The sequence below is a fragment of the Fomitiporia mediterranea genome, assembly GCF_000271605.1.
Source record: "Fomitiporia mediterranea MF3/22 unplaced genomic scaffold FOMMEscaffold_3, whole genome shotgun sequence".
In the NCBI taxonomy this organism is placed as follows: domain Eukaryota; kingdom Fungi; phylum Basidiomycota; class Agaricomycetes; order Hymenochaetales; family Hymenochaetaceae; genus Fomitiporia; species Fomitiporia mediterranea.
The window spans coordinates 1,946,764-1,972,017 of NW_006760388.1; the positions used below are offsets into that span (position 1 = coordinate 1,946,764).

At 48.1% G+C, this 25,254-nt stretch overlaps 10 protein-coding genes across 10 annotated transcripts; 7 read left to right on the plus strand and 3 right to left on the minus strand.

Moving 5' to 3' along the window:
* The first annotated feature begins 267 nt into the window (after positions 1-267).
* On the plus strand, positions 268-1,750 carry FOMMEDRAFT_18002 (GTP-binding protein ypt1). Its single transcript, XM_007263845.1, has 7 exons — positions 268-407; positions 473-592; positions 746-758; positions 813-896; positions 947-1,077; positions 1,133-1,236; positions 1,286-1,750. Exons 1-7 carry the CDS (start codon positions 342-344, stop codon positions 1,374-1,376), a joined length of 609 nt encoding a protein of 202 aa, XP_007263907.1. The 5' UTR covers positions 268-341; the 3' UTR covers positions 1,377-1,750.
* A 97-nt stretch (positions 1,751-1,847) lies between these two features.
* FOMMEDRAFT_139113 (acid protease) lies at positions 1,848-3,661 on the plus strand (the record flags this gene model as incomplete). The annotated part of the gene is made up of 7 exons (XM_007263846.1): positions 1,848-1,996; positions 2,135-2,186; positions 2,235-2,418; positions 2,475-2,525; positions 2,576-3,171; positions 3,256-3,297; positions 3,356-3,661. 7 exons carry the CDS (start codon positions 1,848-1,850, stop codon positions 3,659-3,661), a joined length of 1,380 nt encoding a protein of 459 aa, XP_007263908.1.
* A 307-nt stretch (positions 3,662-3,968) lies between these two features.
* Positions 3,969-4,271, minus strand: FOMMEDRAFT_78069 (uncharacterized protein; the record flags this gene model as incomplete). The annotated part of the gene is made up of 2 exons (XM_007263847.1): positions 3,969-4,096; positions 4,205-4,271. Coding segments are annotated over 2 exons (195 nt in total), but the record flags the coding sequence as incomplete, so codon positions are not given.
* Positions 4,272-4,891: 620 nt separating this feature from the next.
* FOMMEDRAFT_145184 (MFS general substrate transporter) lies at positions 4,892-7,224 on the plus strand (the record flags this gene model as incomplete). The annotated part of the gene is made up of 14 exons (XM_007263848.1): positions 4,892-5,164; positions 5,217-5,239; positions 5,311-5,335; positions 5,391-5,446; positions 5,495-5,516; positions 5,569-5,736; positions 5,802-5,956; positions 6,011-6,074; positions 6,129-6,255; positions 6,317-6,448; positions 6,507-6,615; positions 6,665-6,717; positions 6,771-6,905; positions 6,963-7,224. The coding sequence occupies 14 exons, from the start codon at positions 4,892-4,894 to the stop codon at positions 7,040-7,042; spliced, it is 1,422 nt and encodes a 473-aa protein (XP_007263910.1). The 3' UTR covers positions 7,043-7,224.
* A 163-nt stretch (positions 7,225-7,387) lies between these two features.
* Positions 7,388-9,908, plus strand: FOMMEDRAFT_139116 (DEAD-domain-containing protein; the record flags this gene model as incomplete). Its single annotated transcript, XM_007263849.1, has 7 exons — positions 7,388-7,398; positions 8,167-8,229; positions 8,289-8,342; positions 8,399-9,149; positions 9,221-9,479; positions 9,550-9,592; positions 9,664-9,908. 7 exons carry the CDS (start codon positions 7,388-7,390, stop codon positions 9,674-9,676), a joined length of 1,194 nt encoding a protein of 397 aa, XP_007263911.1. The 3' UTR covers positions 9,677-9,908.
* Positions 9,909-10,603: 695 nt separating this feature from the next.
* On the minus strand, positions 10,604-12,616 carry FOMMEDRAFT_119037 (ras-domain-containing protein). The gene is made up of 6 exons (XM_007263850.1): positions 12,404-12,616; positions 12,283-12,349; positions 12,115-12,216; positions 11,756-12,030; positions 10,774-11,694; positions 10,604-10,677 (listed from the first exon to the last, which is right to left on the minus strand). Exons 1-5 carry the CDS (start codon positions 12,518-12,520, stop codon positions 11,611-11,613), a joined length of 645 nt encoding a protein of 214 aa, XP_007263912.1. The 5' UTR covers positions 12,521-12,616; the 3' UTR covers positions 10,604-10,677; positions 10,774-11,610.
* A 172-nt stretch (positions 12,617-12,788) lies between these two features.
* FOMMEDRAFT_78106 (uncharacterized protein) lies at positions 12,789-13,101 on the plus strand (the record flags this gene model as incomplete). The annotated part of the gene is made up of 2 exons (XM_007263851.1): positions 12,789-12,820; positions 12,891-13,101. The coding sequence occupies 2 exons, from the start codon at positions 12,789-12,791 to the stop codon at positions 13,099-13,101; spliced, it is 243 nt and encodes an 80-aa protein (XP_007263913.1).
* Positions 13,102-13,293: 192 nt separating this feature from the next.
* On the minus strand, positions 13,294-18,047 carry FOMMEDRAFT_145187 (cysteine proteinase). The gene is made up of 11 exons (XM_007263852.1): positions 17,983-18,047; positions 15,789-17,924; positions 15,542-15,733; positions 15,363-15,488; positions 15,069-15,309; positions 14,962-15,018; positions 14,675-14,872; positions 14,113-14,367; positions 13,895-14,029; positions 13,742-13,828; positions 13,294-13,679 (listed from the first exon to the last, which is right to left on the minus strand). Exons 2-11 carry the CDS (start codon positions 17,670-17,672, stop codon positions 13,636-13,638), a joined length of 3,219 nt encoding a protein of 1,072 aa, XP_007263914.1. The 5' UTR covers positions 17,673-17,924; positions 17,983-18,047; the 3' UTR covers positions 13,294-13,635.
* Positions 18,048-18,744: 697 nt separating this feature from the next.
* On the plus strand, positions 18,745-22,020 carry FOMMEDRAFT_145188 (uncharacterized protein; the record flags this gene model as incomplete). The annotated part of the gene is made up of 3 exons (XM_007263853.1): positions 18,745-18,828; positions 18,950-19,644; positions 19,695-22,020. 3 exons carry the CDS (start codon positions 18,745-18,747, stop codon positions 21,910-21,912), a joined length of 2,997 nt encoding a protein of 998 aa, XP_007263915.1. The 3' UTR covers positions 21,913-22,020.
* An 823-nt stretch (positions 22,021-22,843) lies between these two features.
* Positions 22,844-25,223, plus strand: FOMMEDRAFT_77585 (uncharacterized protein; the record flags this gene model as incomplete). The annotated part of the gene is made up of 7 exons (XM_007263854.1): positions 22,844-23,062; positions 23,116-23,354; positions 23,409-23,669; positions 23,733-23,754; positions 23,802-24,211; positions 24,263-24,518; positions 24,567-25,223. The coding sequence occupies 7 exons, from the start codon at positions 22,844-22,846 to the stop codon at positions 25,221-25,223; spliced, it is 2,064 nt and encodes a 687-aa protein (XP_007263916.1).
* Between the last annotated feature and the right edge of the window lie 31 nt (positions 25,224-25,254).

Consider the following 25,254-nt stretch of genomic DNA (forward strand, 5'->3'; position numbering starts at 1 on the left):
TAAATAAGGCGTTGAATTGGGGCGTCTTTCAAGTACGCCCAGTCGAGAAGCAACTGCTGCCTGGTGGAAGACACGACTGTGAATTTGAACTGATCACTGAATACAGGATGGCGCCTGGCGTTCTGCATGCTTCTATATTAGTATTAGTATTAGGGTTCGTTCTACTTATATTAATCTTCTTGCGTGACAATTGTGAGCGTAACGCGTACGTGACTGTCCATCATTACCTGAGACTCAGAGTCTATCCTGTCTGCGCCTCGTCACTCTACATCCTCTCCCCTCCGACTGCTATCTTCCACCCTTCCTTCTGGTCAATTGCTGTAGAACTCTATTTACTAGATATGACTACACCAGAGTACGATTATCTTTTCAAGCTGCTTCTTATTGGTGACTCTGGGGTTGGCAAGGTGCGGCTCTGCGCAGTCGTCATCACATCCAAACACTTACCACCGCTTCGCTTTGCACGTTCCAGTCCTGTCTCCTTCTTCGCTTCGCAGACGACACATACACGGAAAGCTACATTAGCACAATTGGTGTCGACTTCAAGATCAGGACGATTGAACTTGATGGGAAGACTGTGAAGCTGCAGATTGTGCGTAAGACGTTTTGCTCAGGCCTCACTCGTCCCTGTTCAAAGCCTTCATCACACCATTACTCCCTGTCATTTGCTCGTCCAAATCCATCTTATGTTTCCCTAAATTTTCAATCATTGCCGTGTCGTTATGCTGACCTTTTCTCCTTGCAGTGGGACACCGCAGGTTAGCACCTCGTTCACTTTCAGTAAGCATCTCGGCCAATTTTATCCATTTCAGGACAAGAACGGTTCCGCACGATTACTTCGTCATACTATCGCGGAGCACATGGCATTATCGTCGTATACGACGTCACCGACAATGGTCTGCTCAGCTTACTTGTTTTTGTGTTCTTACGTTAATTCCCCATTCAGATACGTACAAGAACGTAAAGCAGTGGTTGCAAGAAATTGATCGCTACGCGTCGGACAATGTGAACAAGCTTCTGGTCGGGAACAAGTCAGACCGTACAAACGAGAAGGTGGTTGAATACGCCGTCGCAAGTGCAAGTGTCACTAAGCCACTCCCATTTTTCACGTTTATCTGACGTTCTCTCTTAGGAATTTGCTAAACAATTGGGCATACCGTTCCTGGAAACATCGGCAAAGACGGCTCTCAATGTCGAGCAGGCTTTCTTGACAATGGCTAGAGAAATTAAAGAGCGGTAAGACCGCGTTACCTATCCTTTTTTCATCACCTAATTTTGCATGTAGGACAGGAACTGCTACGAAGGCAAACAAGGATACTGTTGTGCCCAAGGAAGGCCAAGCTCTACAGTCGAATTCTGGCGGGAATTGCTGTTAATTTCGAGGAGAACCCGCCGTCGGTTGACTTGTCCGGTTTGGAGAGTGATTCCTCAGTCTCGACAAGCCTGGCTATTTGTTTCATTCGTGTCTTCTGCGCATGTTCATTTCTACATGAGCCACTTTCGTGCCCTCTGCCTGCAGAGGCATGCATTCCATGTCATTATTACATTTGAAGACCTTTCCTCTCTTCCGTACCTCGTACATGGTTGAACATATAATTGGTTTTGACTTTGACTGGTTTGTTCGACCTGATAGACATTCAACTCTTCCGTTTATTTCTCTGCACGTGCACAGTAAGCGAGCCAGATTAGAGCCTTAACTGTCAGCCCAGCAACTGCAATATTGAAGTTTCGTTTCGGACTCGACGCAAGCTTCTGTATGGAGGTCAGCCGATGAAAGCCTTCGAACAGATTCATTGTTTGTCTTTTGTATCCGCCTTTTGGCCAACCAGACGGCCTCGTTCATCTTCATGGCTTCATACTCATCCAGTCATCAATCCGGTGTTTCTGCTGGCTTCACGCTGCGCCTGTCTAGAGTTCCCAAACGTTTCATCAGACCAGCATTCTCTACTGGCCAGAAATTCTATGGTCAAGTCCAACTCCAAGGCGCAGATGAATAGTAAATTGAATTGCTTTGCCATCACGTTTGCTTGTTGCTGATCCTTTCCCCGTAGTGCGTATCTTGTTCCTCTGAGGTAATCCAGCTTGTTCTCCGGATTCTACGTTTTGATCATACCGACGCCTAAAACAATTACAGCATTGGTGATCAATTCTTTCAAGCAATATTTGACACCGGTTCTTCTGACTTGGTACGTACAGATCTAGAAGTTCGAAAAGTGTTCATTGATATTTCGCAGTGGATCGTTTCGTCGGCGTGTACAAGCGTTGACTGTCAGCGAGTCAGAAAGTATAACCCAACTCCTACACTAGCTCCCGCCAACGCGTCGTTCCAACTTACTTATCTAACCGGCGCAGTGTCAGGTTCCATTGCATATGAGACGGTAGTTTTCGGGCCGTATGTCGTCTATTCGCAAGTTTTAGGTGAGTTCGAATTCTGCCCGGGAACGACCGTTCATTTTCATGTCCTGTTCTTCAAGCACTAGCGAACAGTACCACAAATATGGGCTTAGCCACGACTGGAGTGAGCGGTGAGCGCCGATGCACTTAACTAATTTGAACTGACTAATGAGTAGACAAGGTGTACTTGGACTTGCTTTTCCTAAGGAAGCAGCAATATCGATGACAATTGGCCGTACATTGCTTGACAACATTTTCGCTGGTATCGACCCTAGTGAACGACTCCTAGCGTTTAAATTAGACGCGGATGAATACTCAAGCTCCTTCTCAGTCGGGCAAATTGACCCCCACTATGCTGACCGTCTGTCTGACATCTCATACTCTCCTGTTTTCTCATCCAAAGGAGCGGAATATGACTACTGGAAGCTCCCTCTGCTCTCCCTCTCTCTTAACTCTGTGCCGGTTCCTTTTACGTTGTCCTCATCTAAGGTTCGCGACTCGCCCTCGCCTATAGCAGTCCTGGATACTGGAACAACTTTAATTCTCGGTCCGAGCCATGACGTCGACAATTTCTGGACTATTGCAGGCGGTACAAGGAAGGGTGAAGACGGAATGTGGCAAGTACGCTGTGAACATGCTGTGACAGTAGGCTTTCTCCTGGGAAATGACAGCTCGCGCAAGGAAATTATTCTGGATCCTTCGGACGTCAGCTGGATGCCTGCTGGCAGCCGCCCAGAAGACGGCTGGTGTCTCGGTGGCATTCAGAGCAATGATGGGGTACGTGTTTTCTTCCATCAAATGGATTCACACTGGATCGTGCTTCGATGTTTTGTTTCTGACTCGAGTTTGGACGCCTTCAAGGTCTTCTCAGGAGATTGGCTTTTGGGGGACATTTTCTTAAGGGTGAGTCACCCACGTTGCTGGTTCGAGCTCCGACGAACCTCAAAATTGGAATACATAGAACGCCTACGTCGTTCATCGTGCTGAAACGTTGGCCTCGCCACCACTGATCGGCTTATTGGGTACAACGAATACATCTGCAACATTCGAGCAATTTCAAATGATTAGAGGGAATGATTCATCTGGTCCGGCCTTCCATGCCCAATTGCCCTATCACACCACAAATCCGCCATCTCTCGGTGTGATCTTTGCAACTACGTTGATTTCCTCATTTCTCGGAGGAGTAGGCCTTGGAGTATTGTTCCGATTTTATCGGGAGAAAAGAAAGAAGAATGTTATACTGAAAGCGGTACATACACACTGGTAGTAAAAAATAGTACACATGACAGAGATGGAGCTACATGATAAATATACGTCAAGAGAAGTTGCGAATAACATGTCTGGGCTAGTCCTTGTCTGTTCTCGTTGATATTTGGATAGCTTTTACTTCTGCTGCTGGTTTGGATTTGCATAAGAAGGATTGTATCCGGCGTTGTGTGGCGACGTCGGACCGGGACTGCCGCCGTACCCTTGCTGCTGCTGCCAACCAGGTGCAAAACCTGCCCCAGGATGCATTGGTTCCCATCTATCCCAGTATTAATGAAACCGACAAAACTCCGTTTGAGGAAGATGACTTACCCTTGCTGCAAAGGCACCCGCCATTGACATATACCGCAGCACCAAATACGATTTGAGTTCATGGGGATGAGCGGTATCCAGCAAATCTCAAACCACGTGCGAGATTTGGCTTGAAAGACTGAAGCTGGAAGACGTAACTGTGAGGACAATTTTGGACTAACGAAAGATGGCCTGCTTGCCATTGTTACACCTGTATAGTTCGTTAACATCATGGCGAACTTAATGAAGGAACAGATTGAATACCTGGGGCAGACTCTCGGTGACTGGTCCCCATCAGGTTTGATCTTAGTGGGACAACCAACTAAACATGGAGTCAGAACACCTCCCTGAATTCAGACGTGCGACCGAGCTCTTGAGACGGAAGTGTTTCGGCGAGGGGTCCATCAGGGCCGGAAGCTTCGGACTTACACAGAATGGGCAAACAAACTGAGAAGTGTGGTTAGTAATAAAGTAAATTTCTTCAACTCCATTGTGACTCACAGAAGAAATCCATTCCACAACAAAATTAATAGGAAGGTTTGGAGAAGAGGACGGTTGAGAGTGACTTGCTACCGTGAGCGTTCTGCTGCGGGCCAAGCTTGCTGAGCTATTCCTTCACTCCACTGCTTCTTCATATAGTAAAAATTTCTCACGATATTCTCATTTGTTGAAAACTTTCGTGATTCGTAAACATTGAATTTCCGAACAAGTGCAGAGCTTCTTCTTCTGAATGATCTTAACAAGCCGCGACGCAATGCAGTGAGATTCTGAACGGCGGACACAAGAGAGCCTTTGCGGTCTGGTTCAAGGGGCCGAAGTGTCCGACCATGTGCTCAGTAAGCATAATTGATCCGGGAAAACGTCCTCCCATAAGGATCAGACTCGAATTATAAAACGTGGGCTGGAATTTATTGTGAGTTTAGTCGTCTTCCTTAGTGCCATGAGTAGTGTCCACGAAAGCTCAATCAATGCGTCACAGACAATAGCCTCTGAGTCGGTTGAGAAGGGTCCGCGTATAGATGATTCGTCCGATGGCAAGGATAGTGATCCTACTAGAACACGAGCGAAGTCAATAGACGAAAAGACTCTCAATGATCCTGAGTCACTTGTGAGGGAGGAACGCGAGGCAACGAGGGCAGCAATACAGGAGCCCGAAGGGAAAGATGATGTGTTTCCGGACGGTGGACTCCGTGCTTGGCTAGTGATTCTCGGAGTGAGTTTTTATGTTTGTGCTGAATTTCGTTGACATTAATAATTATCCCCAGGGCTTCTGTACTACATTCTCTAGGCAAGCAAGACGCATTATCAACTTTCCAGTGAGGTTAAAACCTAACTTTGACCTTGTAATCCGATGACCAGCTTCGGATTTGTTAATGCTTGGGGGGTAGGTATATTATGCGCAACCCGAGTTTGAGACTTACTAAAGTTCTTTCAAATAGGCTTTTCAGTCGTACTATGAACAAACCCTCCTCCAAGATTCGACGACCTCAAACATGTGAGCTCGCTCGGTTACTAAAGTATTGCTGCGCTCATGTATATTTAGAGCTTGGATCGGATCTATTCAGGTAAAGTCACCTCTTAAAAAATTCGTTTACAAAGTTCTGACCAATTCTCCAGTATGCACTCACGTTCCTGCCCTCGATCATAACTGGTCGTCTATTCGATTTGGGTTACTTCCGACTGCCACTACTCCTGGCTAGCTGTTTGATGGTCATAGCCACTTTCTTGACCGCTCAGTGCACAGAATACTGGCAGTTTCTACTCTGTCAGGGCTTTGCTGTAGGCGTAAGTACATTAAACCGCAAACGCCCGCTTCACCGCTATGCATACTTATAAATGTCTTGGATCAGCTAGCATCCGGGGTGATTTTTGGTCCTACTATAGCAGTTATTTCGCATTGGTTCAAGAGACGCAGAGGTCTTGCGTTAGGGCTCATTGCATGTGGCTCGTCAACGGGTGGAACTATTTTTCCCATCGCCTTCCACAATTTAGTTGATAAAATAGGGTGAGTCAAAAGTATCCTTAACAGTATTTGCGGCTTAATGACCGATATATAAAGATTTCACTGGACAATGAGAGTAATGGGGTTCATTCTTATAGGCGTTCTAGGCGTAGCGAATTTAGTAAGTTCGAGAGTAGTCGCTGAGGTCAGAGTCCATTGAGAATTCCATCTACAGACCCTAGCACGTCGCTTGCCTCCTGTCCATGTTTCTGGAGGTTTGCTGAATTTACGCGCGTTCAAATCGCTGCCGTATAGCATATACACAATTTCGGGTTTTATGACTTTCCTTGGTCTTTATACAGGTTCATTTATTTTCACGATGAAATTTCAAGTCCGTCAGTGTTACTAATAACTCCACAATAGTGTTAACTTACATTGACGTGAGTGCGGCTTCAAATGGAGTGGACGACAGCTTCGCATTCTATCTCGTGGCAATAGCCAACGCTTCGTCAATGGCAGGACGCCTGATGGCAGGTTATCTTGCTGATAAAATTGGTGATTCATAGATATCACGATCTTACAAACTGGCTAGCAAGCTCATATGTTTTGACAGGGGCAATTAATGTCATGGCACCCTTTACACTTGTGGGCGGAATAATGACGTATATTTGGCCCTTCGTTCGCGGGAAGGCAAATTACATCGCGATCGCAGTCTTTTACGGGTACGCTAGCAACGATTAGAAACTGCTATTGTAACTCACGATCTTGTAGAATGGCGTCAGGAGCATACGTATCGTTACTTGCAGCACCTTTGATTGCTCTTGGTGAGTCTGATAGTTGTTCTTGAGCACAGCCGCGCTGATTTGATTATGCACAGGGGATACAAGCGATGTTGGTCGGCGGACTGGAATGTTCATGTCGATACTAGCCTTTGGGGCTGTTGCAGGTCCTCCTATATCTGGAGCGATAAACGAGGCAACAGGAGGCTACACTGCTGTTGGCATCTATGCAGGTAAGCGGTAGATGGTAGAGTTCTGTGCACATTCTCATTGATATAACATATTTTAAGGATCAGCAGTAGTCGTTGCGGTTGCTGTAATGTGGATTTCGCGCTGCCTGGTATTGGGACGATTTTGGGGAAGATTTTAATAATGCTTTACCGCGATTCTTTTTCTACCACTATCGTTTTCCTTGTAGTCACTTTTCATCTGGGATCTTCTATCGCATGAACGCCCTACCCGATAGACTTGTTTTGTAATGAATGTTGACGCCCATAGAATAGAGTAGCTAACTTGCCTTAAACTAATTTCATCACTAGTAGCCATTTTGGATAACAAGATACAAAGAATACATAGAATACAACAGTGTAAATTACCCAAATACTGTTAACTCGATTGTAGCTGTATAAAGTACTAGAACAGAATATATTATTAAAAATAGTGATGATTTGCATATCTCTGTTCTGCAACATTCTGATCGACGAGATGCCTTGCAATGTCGCGTATGTGTATTCCAGGATTAACTTTGGACAGAGACAGCCGATTGATGGCCTTCATGCGTTTCTTCAACAGGAGAGCCAGAGATCGAATAATAAGAACAGCGACCTCGCCTGAGTAGTATGAGGAGAGGCTTGACAGTCCCGGACGATCCTTGTATCATCGCATTGGCACTCATGCCGGTAAGCAATGGGTAGTAGAACTCTGTACACCTCCACATCAATGCAACCCGTTCAAAAATGTGCAGAATTCGTTTCGGTTAGTGTTACCATGATGTGAATTTTGTCGTGCTGTACGATATTAGGGCGGCTTTGGGGGAAATTCTAACCTTATTTAGTCTTATTTTATTTTACCGGTATGACTTTTACTTGGGATTACTTTCTATTTAGTATCTTCTCCAGGTTGATGTTACCGGAACACGGACTCACGGTAGTATTGCTATGCAATTAATACAACATCTCTAATCCGACTCAAAATGACTTCATTACAGTCAGTCATTTTGTATGCCAAATATGAATATTTAGTCGCACGAATACAAATACGTCGGGCGGCAAAGTCCGAAATAATCTTTTACAACATTTCTCTGAAAATTTCAGACGTAAACCACCACCTACATCGATTGACGACCCCGTCAGATACGTTTGCTCCACCTTTTAGTTCAAGTTGCGTCGACAAGGATTGTCGACTCTTGAACTCATTGCTTGCTGAAATCTTATGTCTGCGTATGTAGCCCCTGTGGCAGCCTTCGGATAGGAACTGATGGGAAGGGCTTTATAGTGAAGAATTTAACGATGTCGAAGCTAACGAGATCGAGTCCAACTGGGACCAGGTCGTCGACAAGTATGTGACTATATGCTACATGCTGAGAGACATGGTGCACTGACCAGTATCGTAACCAGCTTCGACAACATGGATTTGAAGCCAGAACTTTTGCGTGGTATCTACGCATATGGGTGAGGCTCGGTCTGTGGCGACAACAGGGCCTCAAAGCTAACTGACCACTCTCCAGTTTTGAACGGCCCTCTGCTATCCAGCAGCGTGCTATTGTTCCTGTTATAAAAGGCCACGATGTCATCGCGCAGGCGCAGTCTGGCACGGGGAAAACCGCGACATTCTCAATTTCCATTCTACAAAAACTCGACTTGTCCATCAAAGGCACCCAAGCGCTCATCCTCGCCCCTACACGGGAGCTTGCGCAACAAATCCAAAAAGTAGTCATTGCACTCGGAGATTATATGAGCATTGAGTGCCATGCCTGTGTCGGTGGAACCGATGTACGTCAAGACATGGCTACGCTGCAGGCAGGTGTACAGGTCGTCGTCGGCACTCCTGGCCGAGTGTTTGATATGATCAACCGACGGGCTCTTCGCACCGATACCATTAAAATCTTCTGTCTTGATGAAGCGGACGAGATGCTGTCCCGTGGATTCAAAGATCAAATTTATGAAGTATTCCAGCTTCTCCCTCAGGACACACAGGTCGTCCTGCTTTCGGCAACTATGCCGGCGGAAGTGCTTGAGGTGACGAAGAAGTTCATGCGCGATCCGGTCCGAATCTTAGTCAAGCGTGATGAACTTACGCTTGAGGGTATCAAGCAATTCTACATCGCTGTCGAGAAGGAAGAGTGGAAGCTTGATACGCTTTGCGATCTTTATGAGACCGTCACGATCACACAAGCCGTAATATTCTGCAACACACGTCGGAAGGTCGATTGGCTTACTGAGAAGATGCACCAAAGGGAGTTCACGGTGTCGGCGATGGTGAGCCAGTGTCGCATCCGAGCTGAAATCTAACGTTTGCTTAACCTCGTCATCGTTCTTCGGTGATATAGCATGGGGACATGGAGCAAAAGCAGCGCGAGGTGCTGATGAAGGAATTCCGCTCCGGGTCCTCTCGTGTGCTGATTACGACCGATTTGCTGGCGCGCGGCATTGATGTGCAGCAGGTGTCGCTCGTCATCAATTATGATCTGCCGACGAACCGGGAAAACTACATTCACCGTATTGGCCGAGGAGGACGGTTCGGACGCAAAGGTGTTGCGATCAACTTCGTGACGACCGAGGATGTCCGGATGCTCAGGGACATAGAACGTGAGTTGCCCTTGCGAGCAAGAGAGGAAGTAAAATTTCTGGGACGATGATGCTGATACTCCACATGCAGAGTTCTATAATACTCAGATCGACGAGATGCCCCTCAATGTCGCGTACGTGTTTTCCCGGATAAGCACTGGAAAGAGACAGCTGACTGATGGATTGCACACGTTTTTTTCCACAGCGACCTCATCTAAACGGCACGAGCGGAGGATAAACATAGAGAGGGGTTATCGACAGTGTTCATCGGAATGGTGATGGGGTGAAGTCTATCTCGGGTCATGCGGTAATTTACAGCGAGGAAGAAAAGAAGTTGATGGAGTAGTAGCAGCCCACGTCAGCATGTGTGTGTGGTGCACTGTTTGTTGTTCCTAATAGTCTTTTTGTCTTTTTGCATTTCGCCTTCTTATGACGACTAGTTACTACTACTACCACGGCTGCTGCTACGTTTGTTGCCTTTGTGCCTTGCAGTTCGTTGCTGAGACTCGGACTGGCCACTGCTCTAGAACAAAGTCCCGGTGTGAGAGGAAAATAAAGGCGGTGCAGGCTATATGCTGATTGGCGGAAGCATCACACGTTGCGGGTCTTTGATATATCTACATCAAAACGATGTGATACCACTCTGTCTAATCTTTGCCTGAGGCGGTGCTGTTCAGTACAGTTGGGCAGCTCAGGCCACCTTCGCTGGCGCCCCCCGGAACGGTGGATTGTCCGTTCGGCGGTCCAGTCCCACCCAGTCCAGTCTCAGCTCGCATTAGGCATTAGGGGTACATGTACAGCTGCTGCATGTCAACGGAATACGTCGCCTGCCTGCCCGGTGGCCGATGGGATGTCCTCTCAGTCTCATCATCCGCCCAAGGCCCATCGCCAACAATGCGACCCTCCTGTCCTGCCCACACATTCAGCCTTAGAAGCCACAATCCACAAACATGGCCCACACCCTCCACTCTCTTTAAAAGCAGCCAGTCAGACCATCCAAACAGACTCCTTACTATCTTTCTGATCCGGTGAGCGCTTGCCGTCCCGCCTAACAAGCACATCTGTCTCGTCCCTGCTCGAATCGCCTCTCCCCCCAGTTGCTGTCCGTTGCGTGATCGTTGCATCTCTCGTTCACTCCCTCATTGCCGCCTGTACAGCATCTTGCACAACCCATCACATAGTCCCCCTCTCGCGAAACCCTCGGTTCGTACAGATGATGGTATGTATATATCCTACACATGTCTATGCTTGTTATACTGGTTCTAATGTCTACCCATTTACTCAATGTGTGTTCACCCTCTCTCGCCATGTACAGATCACTGAGATTATACCGGGACTATACATGTCGGATCTCTCCGCAGCAGAGAGCTCAAAGACGCACGACTATTATGGCATTACGCATGTCCTAAGCGTCATGCCTGGAAACGTCATCCTGCCACGAACGAGTCGACCCAGTCCCAAGACGCTCCAAATACCGATACGTGATACACCGTTTGAGGAGCTGGCTGGGCATCTCTCACAAACAAGCGCGTTCATCAATGACGCCCTACGTAAGCGCGGTTGCGTACTTGTCCATTGCGTGCAGGGGATGAGTCGAAGCGCGAGTGTTATTGCCGCATATCTCATGGCTGCTAACGGCTGGTCAGTGCGTGAGGCCGTCGACTTCGTGCGCAGTCGCTCTAGTTCTGCACAGCCCAATACAGGCTTTCTCGGACAACTCCAGGAATACTATGATGCTCTCCGTTCATCTCGATGAGACGTGCCACTCACATTTGCGTCTCTCCATTTTGGATTACGGACGGCCGCTTGTCTCCCGCTATCTCTTTGTTTTGTACATAATTATTCGCTTTTCCATCTCACGCTATCATGCATTAATGGTACTGGCGCTGTCTCATCATCACGATACTATTCGGGGTCACGTTTCTTGAATATCTCCACTTGTTGTAACAATTCTGCTATTAGTTCCTTGTACAATAGCTGGTATACCCGCATTCTGTGGTCCACATGGTTCTGTAGGTCTGGCGGAGGAAAAAAGTACATAGTAGTTAAAAAGAAATCCACATCCACCGATCGATTACACAAAAAGAAAAACCAGAGGGAAGAAAGCAGGGAAGCTCTAGGGTAAGAGAGAACAAAATATAGCATATCATCATTATCCACAACATCCCTGTTTGACGCTTGGTGCTTCTAATGCCAAAACATTGTTGTTTGGTTTCGACGGCTTGACGCCAGGAGACTAGAGTATATGCCGTAGCGTTAGTCGCAAGCGTCGGTTGGATCGACATGACGCAACGCACCTTGCCCTGGTCGAAGACCCCACGCTTGACCTTGTCAAGGATATCTTTCGACGCAGTGAAGAATGCCTGCTCAACATTGAGGCCGGATTTCGCGCTCGCTTCAACGAACAATAATCCATTGTCCCTTGCCCATGTCTCCCCCTGCTCTGTTGTTACTTCACGTTGCCGTGCGCCTGACTCAACCAGGTCCACCTTATTGCCAACGAGGATGCATGTGAGATTTGGGTCCGCGTGTTCCCGTACATCATCCAGCCACGTTCTCGCGTTCTCGAAACCTGATGGAGAATAGAAGAACGTCATAAGATTCCTTGAGTATCGCAATTTGTAAAATATAATTATAAATAGCAATGCGTGCGTACTTGTTCGTGATGTTACGTCGTAAACGAGAAGGCATCCGGCCGCGCCGCGGTAATATGATCGCGTTATCGAGCGAAATGACTCTGTACCCGCTGTATCCCAGCCTATAAATGCAGGGGCAATTTATTCTTTTAGGAGTTAAATAGGTTCCGTGATTTGAAGTTCGTTACATTGCAGCTTCACAGTCTTGTCCTCATCAGGAATGTAAATGAGCTTTGAACCGAACTCTACCCCTAGCTGGCATATACAGAGCGTAAGTCTCAATAATATCCCTGGCCATTGAGAACGTACTGTGGGATCCGGATTTGCAAGAAACCGCTGGTCCGTTAGGCGGACTAATAAGGAGCTCTTGCCAACTGCGGCATCTCCACAAATTATAAACTTGAGGACGTAGTCCCAGTTTGCCATGGTATAGCGAAAGTAGTAGCAGAAGCGGAATACGTATGTCGTAGCAAGTGCCTGGAGTGTCTAATGTCGTCAACGTCGTCGTCGTCGTTTGTCGTCGTGGAGCAGCTGTGAGAGGTCAAACGGCCCGATGCGTTCACTTTACTGGTGCTGCCTGCTGCGAAGCGTGTTACACGGCACGTGGTTAGTCCGGAATAGTCCGTCCGACAACTCTCATCGCTGTCCAAAGTCCATTGCGCATTTTACTTTCGTCCATCGACATTCAGCTGCAATGAGCGCTGCCACTTGGCGTCAGCATTTCAGGTAACTCACAGCTAATTCATTTACTCCAGTATAAGATATTGACTATATTTGTGGTTTTTTTTGTGATTAGCTTCAATAAATACAGCCAAATCGCCGCTCGTGCGTTGCGTTCGTCGCTCAAGGAGTCCGAGCGTGTCAAGGCAGAGAAGTACGGTCTTACCGCTCTCCGCTTTCAGAAGTGGGAAAATGGCAAGGGTGGCGAGCAGGTACGTCCAACACACTGCACGTCGCGGACTTACGTGCTCATCGTCGCGTTTTTACGGTTTGAAAGGTCTATCTAAATCCTCCAGAGGAGTTCTCGACAAAGAAAGGTTCATCAGCCGTCTGAAGGTGCTGAAGATCTGCCAACTGTACTGTGAACGTGTGTTCAGGAGTAATGCTGCCATAGACAAAATTATATTTGCATCGCTTGTCCCACGTCTATCTCTGGCTCGGTCTGTTTGGTTTCGAACTTTGGTGTGCAAATTTGAGGGATCAGCAACTCTGTCGTTCTCAAGCTTCAGCAGCCGCAAGATGCTTCGCGCGCTCGTGAGGTGAATACCGGTATGTACGGAAGTTAAAAGAGGTGAAAACAGAAAAGCCCATCGCCCCACAATGATAGATAGAAAAGATTAAGTAAAGCGATTGCATTGGTTCCATTGAATGAAATTACAGCCAAACAGATGGCAGGATGAAATAGACTACAGCCACTTCTAGATGTGTGCTGGTTGCTTCCATTCAACACGAAACCCATCCCAAACACACCATGCCTTGAGTGCTTAGACCGAGTTCGCTCGGGCATTTTCGTACCCAGCACCGTGAAGACAACAAGGCAATTAGTGGACGAATCCTTTGCCTTTGTAGCCTTCCGACGAGATACCTGAACGAATTTGAAATCGTCAGAGTTTGCGAGTATGCATGTCAATGCACTTCCATGCTTACCGGAGATGGGATTCATCTGTTGCTCTTTTGCGCGCTCGTTCATTGCTTCTTGCCATTCTCTCGACAAAGTCTTCGGCGGGGTTGGGGCTAGGGATGGTACAGCAATTTTGTTAAGAATTTTTGGGTTCGGAAAATCAGGAAAAGACCGCGTACAGATGGAGCGGATACTGTAGAACAGGCCAAGACCAACTGCAACGCCCGTAACTACCCCAAGGAAAACTTTCAAGGGCTGAGCGGTGGATGTGATGGGAGTCCGAGGACCATGGGGGCCGAATGCAACGTAGTATGCTAGAAAAAAGAAATCATGGCTATGTCGTCAGGAAACGCGTCCCAGACATGGTTGGATCAAAAACACGGAATTGGAAACGAACCAGCTTTCTTTTCATCAATGGACAGGGTCTTCCAGTCCTTTTTCTGCAGCTCCTCGAGCTGACTTTGGACGGTGAGCTGCTCATCTGCAGAGAGCTTCTCCCATTGTGCTTCTACATTGGAAAGCGGGACGACGGGCTCAGACGATGAGCTGGTCCGCGAGACAGCACCTGGATGCGCTGCAGCGGTAGCCATGCACCGTCTAGAAAGAGCAATACGAGCGCGTGAACGAGCGAGCTGCAATGCGCACGACATGGCTGGCGACGGATGTAGAGCGTCGGGCAGGAATTAAGGATATGGTGAGAGGGATTTGCGAGGGCGCGCGGAATCTGCGACGTCTGCACGAAAGCGGACATTGCCGGACGGAAATTGTCGGTTCCAATCGGAGGCGTCAAGTTATCAATAATGTCAACTCTCGACAACAAACACCCCACAACACGTTGTATTGCAAAATATGGAATTGTTCTAACTATTACTAGTACTTTTCACGCGCACGTAAAGACCACTGTACAGCACACACTTCCCAAATCTATTGTTCCCGTCCATCATGGGATCACAATTGACCAGCTCGTGCGTATGACCCTGCTATCCGTCGGTAAAACAGTAGGTACGCGCAATCCCTGTCAGTCCCGAACACATCTTCAGTTCGCAGGTCTGAGACGAGCTCATCATCGATTCGGATCCATCCTTCACGAGGCTTCGCGTTCGTATCGGCGTTGCGGTTCGGATGAAGTACATCTAGCGTGTAATGACCACCAGCAGCTGATGATCCATGATGGTAAAGCACTGTGCACGATTTTCCGTGAGTATCCACAATGGTCCCTGAGACGAAACTGCGAGCCTGGACTTACCAGCGAACAACTTGTACTTGACGGGGTGGGCTGTTCGCCGCGCCGGGGAAATCGCATCTTAAAAAGGGTCAGAACAGATCAAGCGTCCACACTCTCAGGTCACTAACCAGATGGGACCTCAAGTTCAGGGCCGTATGTCACTTGCTTGTGCACCTTGATGACATCCTTCGCCGTCGTGTCGTACAAAAATCGCTTAAGGTGGCAAACTAATATTGGTGGCAGAGTATCTACCAACACCTGTTGTGAAGCCTCCACCAGAGCGCCTCCCTTCGTAACAGAAGACATCTGTACTGGCTGAGGGTGGGAGATGTAACGCAGAGCATCCTCGATCGATTCTACCTGCTCACGCTGCACATGGAGTCAGTATAGAAGTGGTACGACAAAATTGCATGGAGACTAGCCTGAATGTCCAATTTCAGTGATTTCCAGTCCTCCACCATCACAGAATCTCGCTGTCCGGGTACTTTAAGTGTTGAGCGGAACTTAAACCCGAAGATGCGCGTCATGGGAGAATCCACGGACTTAGTCTGTGATGTAAGCTGTAAGTATACCACAACCACGCAGGGCAGTTGTAACTCACTGATCGAGCAACGACTGGTTTATTTTTCTTTCCAACCTCTAACCAGTCATCCCCTTCCGAGCTGTTGCGTTCCTGTCCGGAAGACTTGATCTGTGAGCCATCCGTTAGGGACTTAGAGATAGCTAGCAATTCCTCTTCGAGCGTGTCCAAGAAGAATCCAAAGAACTCCTCGGCATCTTCCTGTTGCCCGCCCTGAATGGGTAAAAGGTTAACAGACGTATCATTGACAAAAGTTACTGATACATACTCCCATGTTATCGAACCTGCTTTTCTCCTTCATTGCGTCATACACGTAGGATGGAATGAAGGAATCGATGGCATCATAGTCTTCATCGTCTTCCTGTGAGTCCCTAGAGCTGTCCTTGACCTTCGGTTTGAATTCCTTCAAGAACTCTACAGTTGCATCAACTAGCGGAGTATCTTTGCCAGCCCATTTCGTCGCGTTTGGACCAGTTCCATCAATAAACTTTCCAAGTTCCGTAAAAAGGCGGAAGAAGGGAGGTGTATATACGAGCGTCTGAAGGACCGCGTTTGCAAAGCACATGTTCCCCGTGTTCACCAGTCCGCGAGGTCTGATCTGTGGCACACCACTTGTGCTAGGGCCATTTTGCAATAACCGAAGAAGATCGTTCCGCTTTCCGCTAGGCTCTGATGAGGTAGAGACTGGAGGTGAATCGACTGTCACTGAAGCTGGAATGGAGAACCCCTGAACAGAAGATGTGGGAAGACTAGTCTTGGAAGACGACCCATCTGGGCGAAGAAGGGACGCCCACGACTTCCTGCCGCCTGACGAAGCTCCGGAAGATTGTGTAGCTGTCGAAGCAGGTGGAATTTCAGATGCTGCACGTGTAGAAGAGTCAACATCAGTGGTTGTTACAACGGGATCCGGGACAGAAGTACCCTGAGACTCGGACTCGCTTGAGACGTCCACTTTAGGGGGTGCAATAGATATGGATGTTGCGGTTGATAGTGGAGAACCAGCGACGAATGCATCACCGACTGTCGATGCCCGGGATTCAGTTTCAGTTCCTGATCCAGAAATCTGTTCGTTCTGAGGAACGGAGCTGTCCGGCGGTGTATCCTCCCCTTTCTTAATTGGTTGTGTGTCAGGCGCGTGCATATCAGTTGTTTCTATTGAAGGTGTATTAGAGTATGCGGGAATGGTATATTCTTGTGCTCGTCTAACGATGTGCGATGGTGGCTTTGCCTTGGGGGAAATTGTGATGCCAAACGCAGCTGCCGGATTGTCGGGCCTGTATGCAGATATAATCCACTCTTCTTGAGGAGCAGGTTCGTTTTCAAAAGAAGGTAGTACAATTTTAGGACTTGAAGGAGAGTTGGCCGAAAGGAGTGTCTGGTTGTCTGTAACAGGTGAGGTAGCTTGGGGAGAAGCGGAATCTACCAGCCGATGCGCGACTAATTGAGGCGAGCTGTCGAATTTTAGAGGGGGAGATGGCGTTAAATTTGAACTCATGGCAGGACTTTGCATCTGCTTCTGCTGTTGGGGCAAAGGGACAGCCGAAACATGCAAAGCCCTCGGAGAGGTCGGTTGTTGTGCTTTCCACGTCCTTGGAAAACCCGTAGCATGTTCCGGCAAGGGCGAAATCACTGGGGACTTCAAGTTTTGTTGGTTAGGAAACGGATAATGCGGATGAGGGAGAGGAGGTGAAAATGGGGTAGGGTAGTGTTGCACATGTGGTGGTGCATTTTGATAATTGTACATTGGCGCCGGACCAGGTACCGCAGCCGGAGGGAAGTACGGAGAAACGTGAGGATTATATACGTGGGTCGGGTGTAATGCAGGTGAAGCGGGAGCCTGAAAGTTTCCTGTATGGTAGCTTGGTCCTCCTCTACGGCCAGGAGGAGCTCCAGTTTGCGTGTGAGTATATTGGCCATGAACAGGCACGCCGTTCATCCCATTCACGCCCATAGAGTACCCAGCATACGACCCCGGCATACCGGGTGTGAAGAAGGGTTGCTGTTGCGCTTGGTGGTAGTTCGTATGCCTATGACCCGGATGCCCTCGTCCCCTCCCAGAGGCGTACTGGACTGGAGGACGCCCCTCCTGTGAATAAGGAGGTGTAAAGTTTGATGGACCGGCCTGATTATAGATCGCATGTTGGGTTTCCATGGATGGGAGCCTAGCTATCCTGGCTTCTACACCGAGGATTGTGAGCAGTGCACGTCAAAACCGAGCCGCAAAACCGTCGTTGACCGTACCCTTTTGAGGAAGTCAGTACTCCTCTTCAGCAACAAAAAGTATCCCTGTGACTGTCCAGTCTCCTCGATCTTTTTCTGAAACAGTTTTACACCTTTCAGCTACACGACTGGAATGGAGTGGACGCGGATGGGGCTGAACACGCTTGTGACTCTAACCCTGTTCCTGTTTAAAGTGTGTTACTTTTAGGGCACATGATAAATTTTGTCCAGAAAAAACATACAAAGATCCTTGTAAGCCGCGCTGAAACTAGAAAAAAAAACAGTTCCTCAGAAGTCAGAAGAACGTGTTGCGGGGAGTGATGAGCTTGAGAACGAAGACGCGCACGACCTCACCACAAGTATCTGTACATAATATGACTGATTAGTCATCATTTGACACCACCTGGGCTGAATCTGAAGCCAGGTTACAGTCTACTGTGATAACACAAGACAAAAAAATTAGACGACATAAAAATCGATAATTAACAAAAATATCCGCCTTCAGAGATGGATTTCATGACCGAAAAAGGACAGAATAGCTTTGAACAGACTCTGCACTTGTGCATAAGCAAACGAAATTTATCAAGAGTATTATTGTGTAAACCAGAAGATTTTGAGACAAGCGCACTCTTAAACTTTCTTCTATCAGGCAATTAGTCGCAGAAAAGAGTTCACGTCTATCCGAGACGATTAGAGCAAGCACGTTCTTGTCCTGATCCATCATCCAGCACTCCATGGGTCTTCATCTCAATGTTTATTTATGATCGAAGGAAATACAGTCCTTGCATTTGAACCGTGCATACCTATTGTCTATCTCTACCATTAAAACTAGATGCACGCCTCCAATCAGCATTCGAAGGCATAAAATCACTGAATCTTACAGGATAAGTATAATATATTTATTATTATCCCGTCGTTCCCAAAACGCCGATCGCTCCGCTAGATCGGCGGCATCATCAGCCAACGGCGACCACGCGACGCGCAGTAGCATTACTTATGCCAGCATGTCAGGTAATGTCACCCTGTTCGAGGACCATCCTTTGGCCTTGGAACTTGCTAGCCTTCGCGAGGCGGTAGCTCACTACCAGGTATGCATCCACTGATCCTTTCCTGTGTTCCGACCTAGACAACTGCTCTTAGGCCGAGGCTCATCGTGTTGCAGTTCAACTTCAACATCGTTCTTTAGAACATGCTACTATACTTCGACAGCTACATGCCTTGGAAACCGAGAACTCTCACCTGAAGGCTGAACTTCAAGTACATAGGACGACTGCTCCCGATACAGCTTCTCATCGTGATGCGCTTCAAATTCAAGAGCTGACTCTCGCCCTCAGGCGGCTTTCGGATAAACTCGACTTGACCGAAAAGGCCCTGTTCGAACGGAACGAAGAGCTCATATCTACTCAAAGCAGTCTAGATGCAGCAAAAGGATCAGAGGGAAACATGGTTGAAGCAGCTAATCGTTTGAGGGCCGAACTTGAAGCAAGTCACACTCGAGAAAGGGATCTATTGAACCGTGTCAGAGCATCGGAGGAACAAAGGAAGCTATCGGATCTCGTGGTCGAGGAGTACGCAAACCTCGTGCGTTCTCTTGAAGGAAGGCCCTCTCTTGCGGCCCAGTCGGACGCGAAGGACAGCGGATCTTCACCAAGAGGCTCTTTAGATGGACTCATGCACGCTCGACAGGGCCTACATAAACTTCTTCAAGACTCTAATGCCGACACTGAAAAGATGCATGCCGAGATTGGACGCTTGAATGATGCACTTGAAATGGCTCGATCAGAACTTGAATTGGAGAGGGCGACTACCATTGAAGGCAGGCGTCAATTAGCGCAGGCACAACTCGAAATTCACCAGTTGAGACGTGACGACAACGCAGCAGCAAAGATGGTATCTCGCTATATGTACGTCGTGTTCGCATAATACGCGATGTTTGAGCTTACTATTTATTCAGGAAGTTTTCTCAATCCTCAACGGACATGCTTCATGCGACAATTGAGAAGCTGAAAGCTCGACAAGAAGCTATTACTGCATCATATGAGTCTCGCCTTCGACAGTATAATGATAGAACGGCGTTTGAAGTTCGGCAATCCGACATTCTTCGAAGAGCACTTGACGAACTAACGGAAGACATATCGCGGGAGTCTTACGGAAGAAGACGAGAAGTCGCATTGCGACTCGCGTTGCTAGAGAAGGAAGAAATTCTATCCGAGGGGCTACGAAGGTGGCTGTTGAGGTCGCATGAGGTCCTTCGAAAGGCGAGATCGGCGCAAGGCGATTCTGTGGCAGAAACTTGTGAGAGAATCCTTAATGAAGCAAAGGATATCTTGTACAGCATCAATAACCCTGCCGAGGGGGAAAACGAACCTTCCAGTTCTGTAGCTCGTGTCGTCGCCGCTCGGGCAGCGGTAAAAATGCTTCAAGAAGAGCTGCAACGCGAAACAGATATGAGGTTATATTTCGAATACCAGTTGGCAACTTCCCAAGGTAACAAGCCAGAGTCTAGCGTCGTTACTCAGAAGTCGCATGGCGCTCAGCTATTCCGACACTCCAACTCAATCACCTCTGTTGCTCCGGTTTCTGTCCCAGACGCCGCAGAATCGGGTGAAAACACAGGTGTTTCCCAACGAAGCTCGCTAACTTCGCGTAATCCCGGACAAGTTACAACTGCCGCTTTTCCTTCTCCCGGCTCCGAGACGGACATCTTGGATCCGTCGGGTTCACCTCTAGTCTCTGACGGGCCCAGCATGGAACCCTCCATAACTGTCACATTAGCAGAAAATAGCACCGAACAGGGGGACGAAGATTATGTTGATACAGGCCTCCCGAAAATTGTTAATGGAAGCGACACTGTACTGGATAATACGCCCTCAATGGTACCAGTGATCGAACAGCAGCGGACAGGTGATAAGCTTCAAGAAACCTTGATAGACGAACGCGACGTCTTGACCGGGACGACTGCGGAGGATACGTTCGTATCAACACAAAATGAGACAGATGGTCGATCCTCGCCCAAGTCTCCAATACGTTTTCATGTGGAACAGGAAAACATACCGGATCCTATCAACGTGCCCAGTTCAGGAGAGAGCGACATAGAACATGAGTTACCAACGTCTGTTTCGGAACCGGTTCCGAACGGCGCCGCGAAACCAAGTACGGTATTGCTCGACCAGAGTCACTTGTCAATGGAACAAGATTCACGCTACAAGGCTCCGTACGATCCGCCAGTACATCAAATAGAGAAGTTGACCGAACTGGATCCTGCTCCGCTTAATGAACCGCAGGACGGTAGAGTCGTGTTGCTCCTATCGAAGCTGGCCGAGGTGGCCGAACGATATGCTGATGCCCAGCGATCATTGCGCGATTGCCATCTTTCGTTACAGGGGCTCAAGCAGAGCTCCAGTCTTGCGTCTGCTTCATCAAATATACTAGACAGTGTCATTGAGAGACTGAGTGACTATTGTGAAGACGCCCGTGTAGAGCTAGAGATACGAATTGCAGATGAGGAGCGCATCGCTAAAGGTTACCAAGCACTGCTTTCAATTCCAGGTGCACTTTCCGGCGAAGTCAACGAGGAGGGAATGGTTCGGCAGATTGAAGGCTTCCTTGATGGATCCGACCCTGCAGTTCACCGAGCACAGGATGTGTTAAGACGCAAGCTAGACGATCTGCAGCATGATATAGCATCTGTTAAACAGGTTGTACACTGTACCTCTTCTCCGATACTCATTCCAGACGATATTCCACCAAAACATGAAGAACAGCCGAGACCTACTGCATCTAGCTGGGCATCCTGGACAGGTTCTATTTTGACTCCTTCCCGATCTTCGAGCCCAGCTCCAACTTTTGGTACGGTCGTGACATCTCCGCGCCTTCGACATTCTTCGTCCTCTCGTAGCCTGCGGGGCGATTCAAACAATCCACAAAGTTCCCTCGCAAAATTAGGTCTCCGTATACCCATGCCTAACCTTGTCAATATCCAAAGCGAGCATGTAACTTCGCAGTTGCCTATGATTCGCAGAGGATCACGTCCGCGTGTAACATCTAATATGCTTGGCTTGGGCCTTCGCAGTGCCATGCAAGGAATGCACATGCCCCCACACCGTATTGAGCATAACAGAGGCCCAACGGCTGGGAAAGATGAGGGAAAACTAGATAATGACATTGAATAGATCTCAGCTAATCGCATTAGACTTTGCTATCCTATTTCGTTCTCTTTGGACAATGTTTTTAGTATAGGATAATAATACCCTGCCGTAGCGCAATTCTGTATGCTGCCGCAACAACACTTTGCTGAGCGACATGCAGTTGCCTAATCCAGACATTGCGTCAAAGGTGTTAGTCCGCCTGACTTATCAACACACGTTCACTGCTTGTTCATATTGGTGGAGCACGCCTACTAAACTACATCCACCCAGTGTACACAATAATAATAAAAGTAAGAGAGACAGGCTTAAAAGGGAAATATGTATGGCAGGTTACTTGCTTCACCAATATGACAAGTCTAAGAGAACCCAGCCCAGGAAGGGGTACAGCCAGCCTGGCCAGGAACACAAGATTCCTGTGCTGTTCCTCCAACTCCCAGCCCACACTGAGGGTACATCTCAAAGTCTTTAGCCTATAAGCATGACTCCATACACAAGACAATCCTCTGAGCCTAGAGAAAGTCCAGAACACAAAGAGTATGCAAGCACTTGAAGGAAAAAAAAAATGCACATGTAAGACGTTAACAGACATTGGCCACGATCAAGGTCGATCAGGCGTCTGTCAAAGGGGTAGACTAGTACCGAAAGTCGGTACAGCCAGTGGGTGTGCTGCCTATGACTAGGCATTGCTGGGACTGTGTTGACTGACACATTGCGGGTGAGAGCCCCCCCTACTCCATACCGTGGGAAAATACCATGACATGGAGGTCAAAGGAAAAGGCTGCTTGCCTCGCCTAGAACTCACATCTCACAAACACACATAATGTCATCTCAAGCTACCCGGACTCAAACAACAAACCCTTCTCGCCAAAACAATGGCCGACGCGCGAACAAAGCGAGAAGCCGAGCTCAGAAAAAGTTCGGTGGCTCAGCAAACCCCGATGAAGCTACGACAACGATGATAAACGAGCCAAAGTCAGAACCGGCCGTCGACGAGAAGGAGACGCAAAATGAGGCCGTTTCTGCTGCTGAGGGCGGAAATGACTCTGATGTCTGTTGGATTTGTGCTGAACCGGTTAAATTCTACTCGTTATCCGAGTGCAACCATAGAACGTGTCATGTATGCGCACTGAGGCTTCGTGCACTTTACAAGAAAATGGATTGTACATTCTGCAAGGTACGTTGTTGTTCTTCGACCACGCACGTGTTTCTGATGATGAACGCTTTAAGCACCCTCAAGCTATGGTTATCTTTACATCGTCTCCAGACTCTCACTTCGAAGACTATAATCCAGACGAAATGACCTTCAAAGATCCAAAGCTAGCAGTAGTCTTTGAAACTCGGGACATGATGGAAGAGACTCTAATTCTTCTTCGTTTCAACTGTCCCGATGAAGAATGCCCGTTTATTGGTAAGGGCTGGAATGATCTTAAGGTGCATGTTCGTGCGACTCACAATAAGCAACTATGGTGAGTGAGACACAACTCATGAGTTTATTGAACTAGCGGTAATCGACGGTCCAGTGACATTTGTATTCGCCACAAAAAGGTGTTTTCCCATGAACACACTCTTTACACTCTGGCGCAGCTTCAAGTACACGTTCCATCCATGCCTCAACGCGGTAAGGGAGCGGGCAAGGATAAAGAAAATCCCGTGGGCGGGATTCATCCTTTTTGCGAATTTTGTAGAGGATGTTTCTTTGGTGATGATGAGTTGTTCTCGCACATGAGAGAGAGACATGAGGAGTGTTTCGTTTGCAAGCGCGGGGGAGTTCGTGATCAATAGTAAGTTCGCATGGTTTCCTAGGCTGTGCTTCACGAATGCCGACGTGTTAATCTTTTTTAAAGTTTTCTTGATTATAGTAACTTGGTGAGATCAGGACCCTCACTTTGTTGCAATATCTAACGCTTATTAAGGAACAACATTTCAACACTGCTCATTATGCGTGCAATCAACCCGCATGCCAAGCACGGAAATTTGTTGTCTTCGGTTCTCTGATGGATCTGAAAGCGCACATGGTAGAGGAACACGGTTCTAGTATGTCTACAAGGGACATGAAGGAAGCAAGGAGATTGGAGACCAACTTCGAATTTGACGATCATAGAGGGACAAATGGAAGGAGAAGAGAGCGAGATAGGGAAAGGCCTGGTGGCCTTCCAACTCCCCCGCGCGATTCCACCCCTCCTCCTAGGCCGCCGGACAGACGTAGAGAAGGATTCGGGGCGTCACTGACAGGTCAAAATGTTTCAGGCTCTGGCATTCCGTCCCTCAGAAATGATTCTTTCCCTTCATTGCCCACTGAGGACGTTGACCCCGAGACTGCTAGGTCTGTCACTACTTATTTGCATCAAATCTGTGCCACTGACCTCTACAACAGTCGTCATGCTGCATTCATGGCCCGTGTCGCAAGCGTCACTTCGAATTCGTCCTCGGCGGAAGCGTCAGTCCGATCAGCCATAAGGTCCTATCGCGCATCTGAATCCGCAGCACGAGATCTTATTACAACTTTCTACAACATCGTCGACAGGGACTTGGAAGCAACAGCGAGTTTGATTGTCCCTTTACTTGATCTTTTGGACGATGAGGAGAAGAAGAGGGAACTTCTTCAGTCATTCAATGGTTTCAAGATTGAGGTATGGGTTTACTTACATGACCAGAAAATTATTGATTTATTTCCCTAGCAACGTCAACAATTTCCCGATCTTGTTGCTGGCGGGCAAGGTGCAGCTTATGCCGGGGTGGCCAGTGGGCGTGTGCTCAATGTCAAGCATTCGACGCAAGCACGAGGGAACGCTGGCCGAATCTGGGATCGAGTTGCTCGTGCCGCGACATCATTGTCCGCCGTTCCTGGTGCGGCTGGTCCATCATCGCGGCCGGCCGACCGTTTCCCAGCACTACCAGCTGTTGTACCGGGTCCAGCTACGTCGACGCCTGCTTTCCGTCAGCCTCAACGATCTACTCCATGGTCATCTTCATCCTCCTCTGCAGCTGTTGCCTCGCCCCCTGCGTCTTCTAATCGTGTCTTTTCAGAAAAGGTGAACAAGGTGACACCTGGTGCTTCCGCTAACTTGTCAAGTGCTGCATTCCCTTCTCTTCCCACTGCTCCTCCACGCAACAAGCTTCCGATGAGTGGCAATAAGTCGTTACGGAACATCATTGGAAGTGCTGCTCCCTCTGCTAACGCATGGACTGCTAGTGCCGACGATCCTGCAGGGGCACCAGCGACTGAAGGGAACTCCGAGGAGGCAACGGTCAATGTATCATCTCAACAGAAGAGAGGGAAGAAGAAAGGCAAAGAAAAGGTCACATTGTTCACGTTGGGTACATTTCCTACATAGAATCATAGTAGACATTATTGCAAACTGTAAT

Bases quoted from the DNA above. Each gene is read 5' to 3' on its own strand.
- FOMMEDRAFT_18002 (XM_007263845.1), top strand. From the start codon at position 342: ATGACTACACCAGAGTACGATTATCTTTTCAAGCTGCTTCTTATTGGT. The intron at 897-946 runs GTCTGCTCAGCT...TTCCCCATTCAG, and splicing joins ATACGACGTCACCGACAATG to ATACGTACAAGAACGTAAAG. The intron at 1,237-1,285 runs GTAAGACCGCGT...TTTTGCATGTAG, and splicing joins GCTAGAGAAATTAAAGAGCG to GACAGGAACTGCTACGAAGG.
- FOMMEDRAFT_119037 (XM_007263850.1), bottom strand. From the start codon at position 12,520: ATGGCAAACTGGGACTACGTCCTCAAGTTTATAATTTGTGGAGATGCC. The intron at 12,031-12,114 runs GTACGCACGCAT...ATTCTCCATCAG, and splicing joins CGACGTAACATCACGAACAA to GTTTCGAGAACGCGAGAACG. The intron at 11,695-11,755 runs GTGCGTTGCGTC...CATATACTCTAG, and splicing joins GGGTCTTCGACCAGGGCAAG to TCTCCTGGCGTCAAGCCGTC.
- FOMMEDRAFT_145187 (XM_007263852.1), bottom strand. From the start codon at position 17,672: ATGGAAACCCAACATGCGATCTATAATCAGGCCGGTCCATCAAACTTT. The intron at 14,030-14,112 runs GTTCGTTTCCAA...TCTTTTTTCTAG, and splicing joins CATTGATGAAAAGAAAGCTG to CATACTACGTTGCATTCGGC. The intron at 13,829-13,894 runs GTACGCGGTCTT...TACCATCCCTAG, and splicing joins CTACAGTATCCGCTCCATCT to CCCCAACCCCGCCGAAGACT.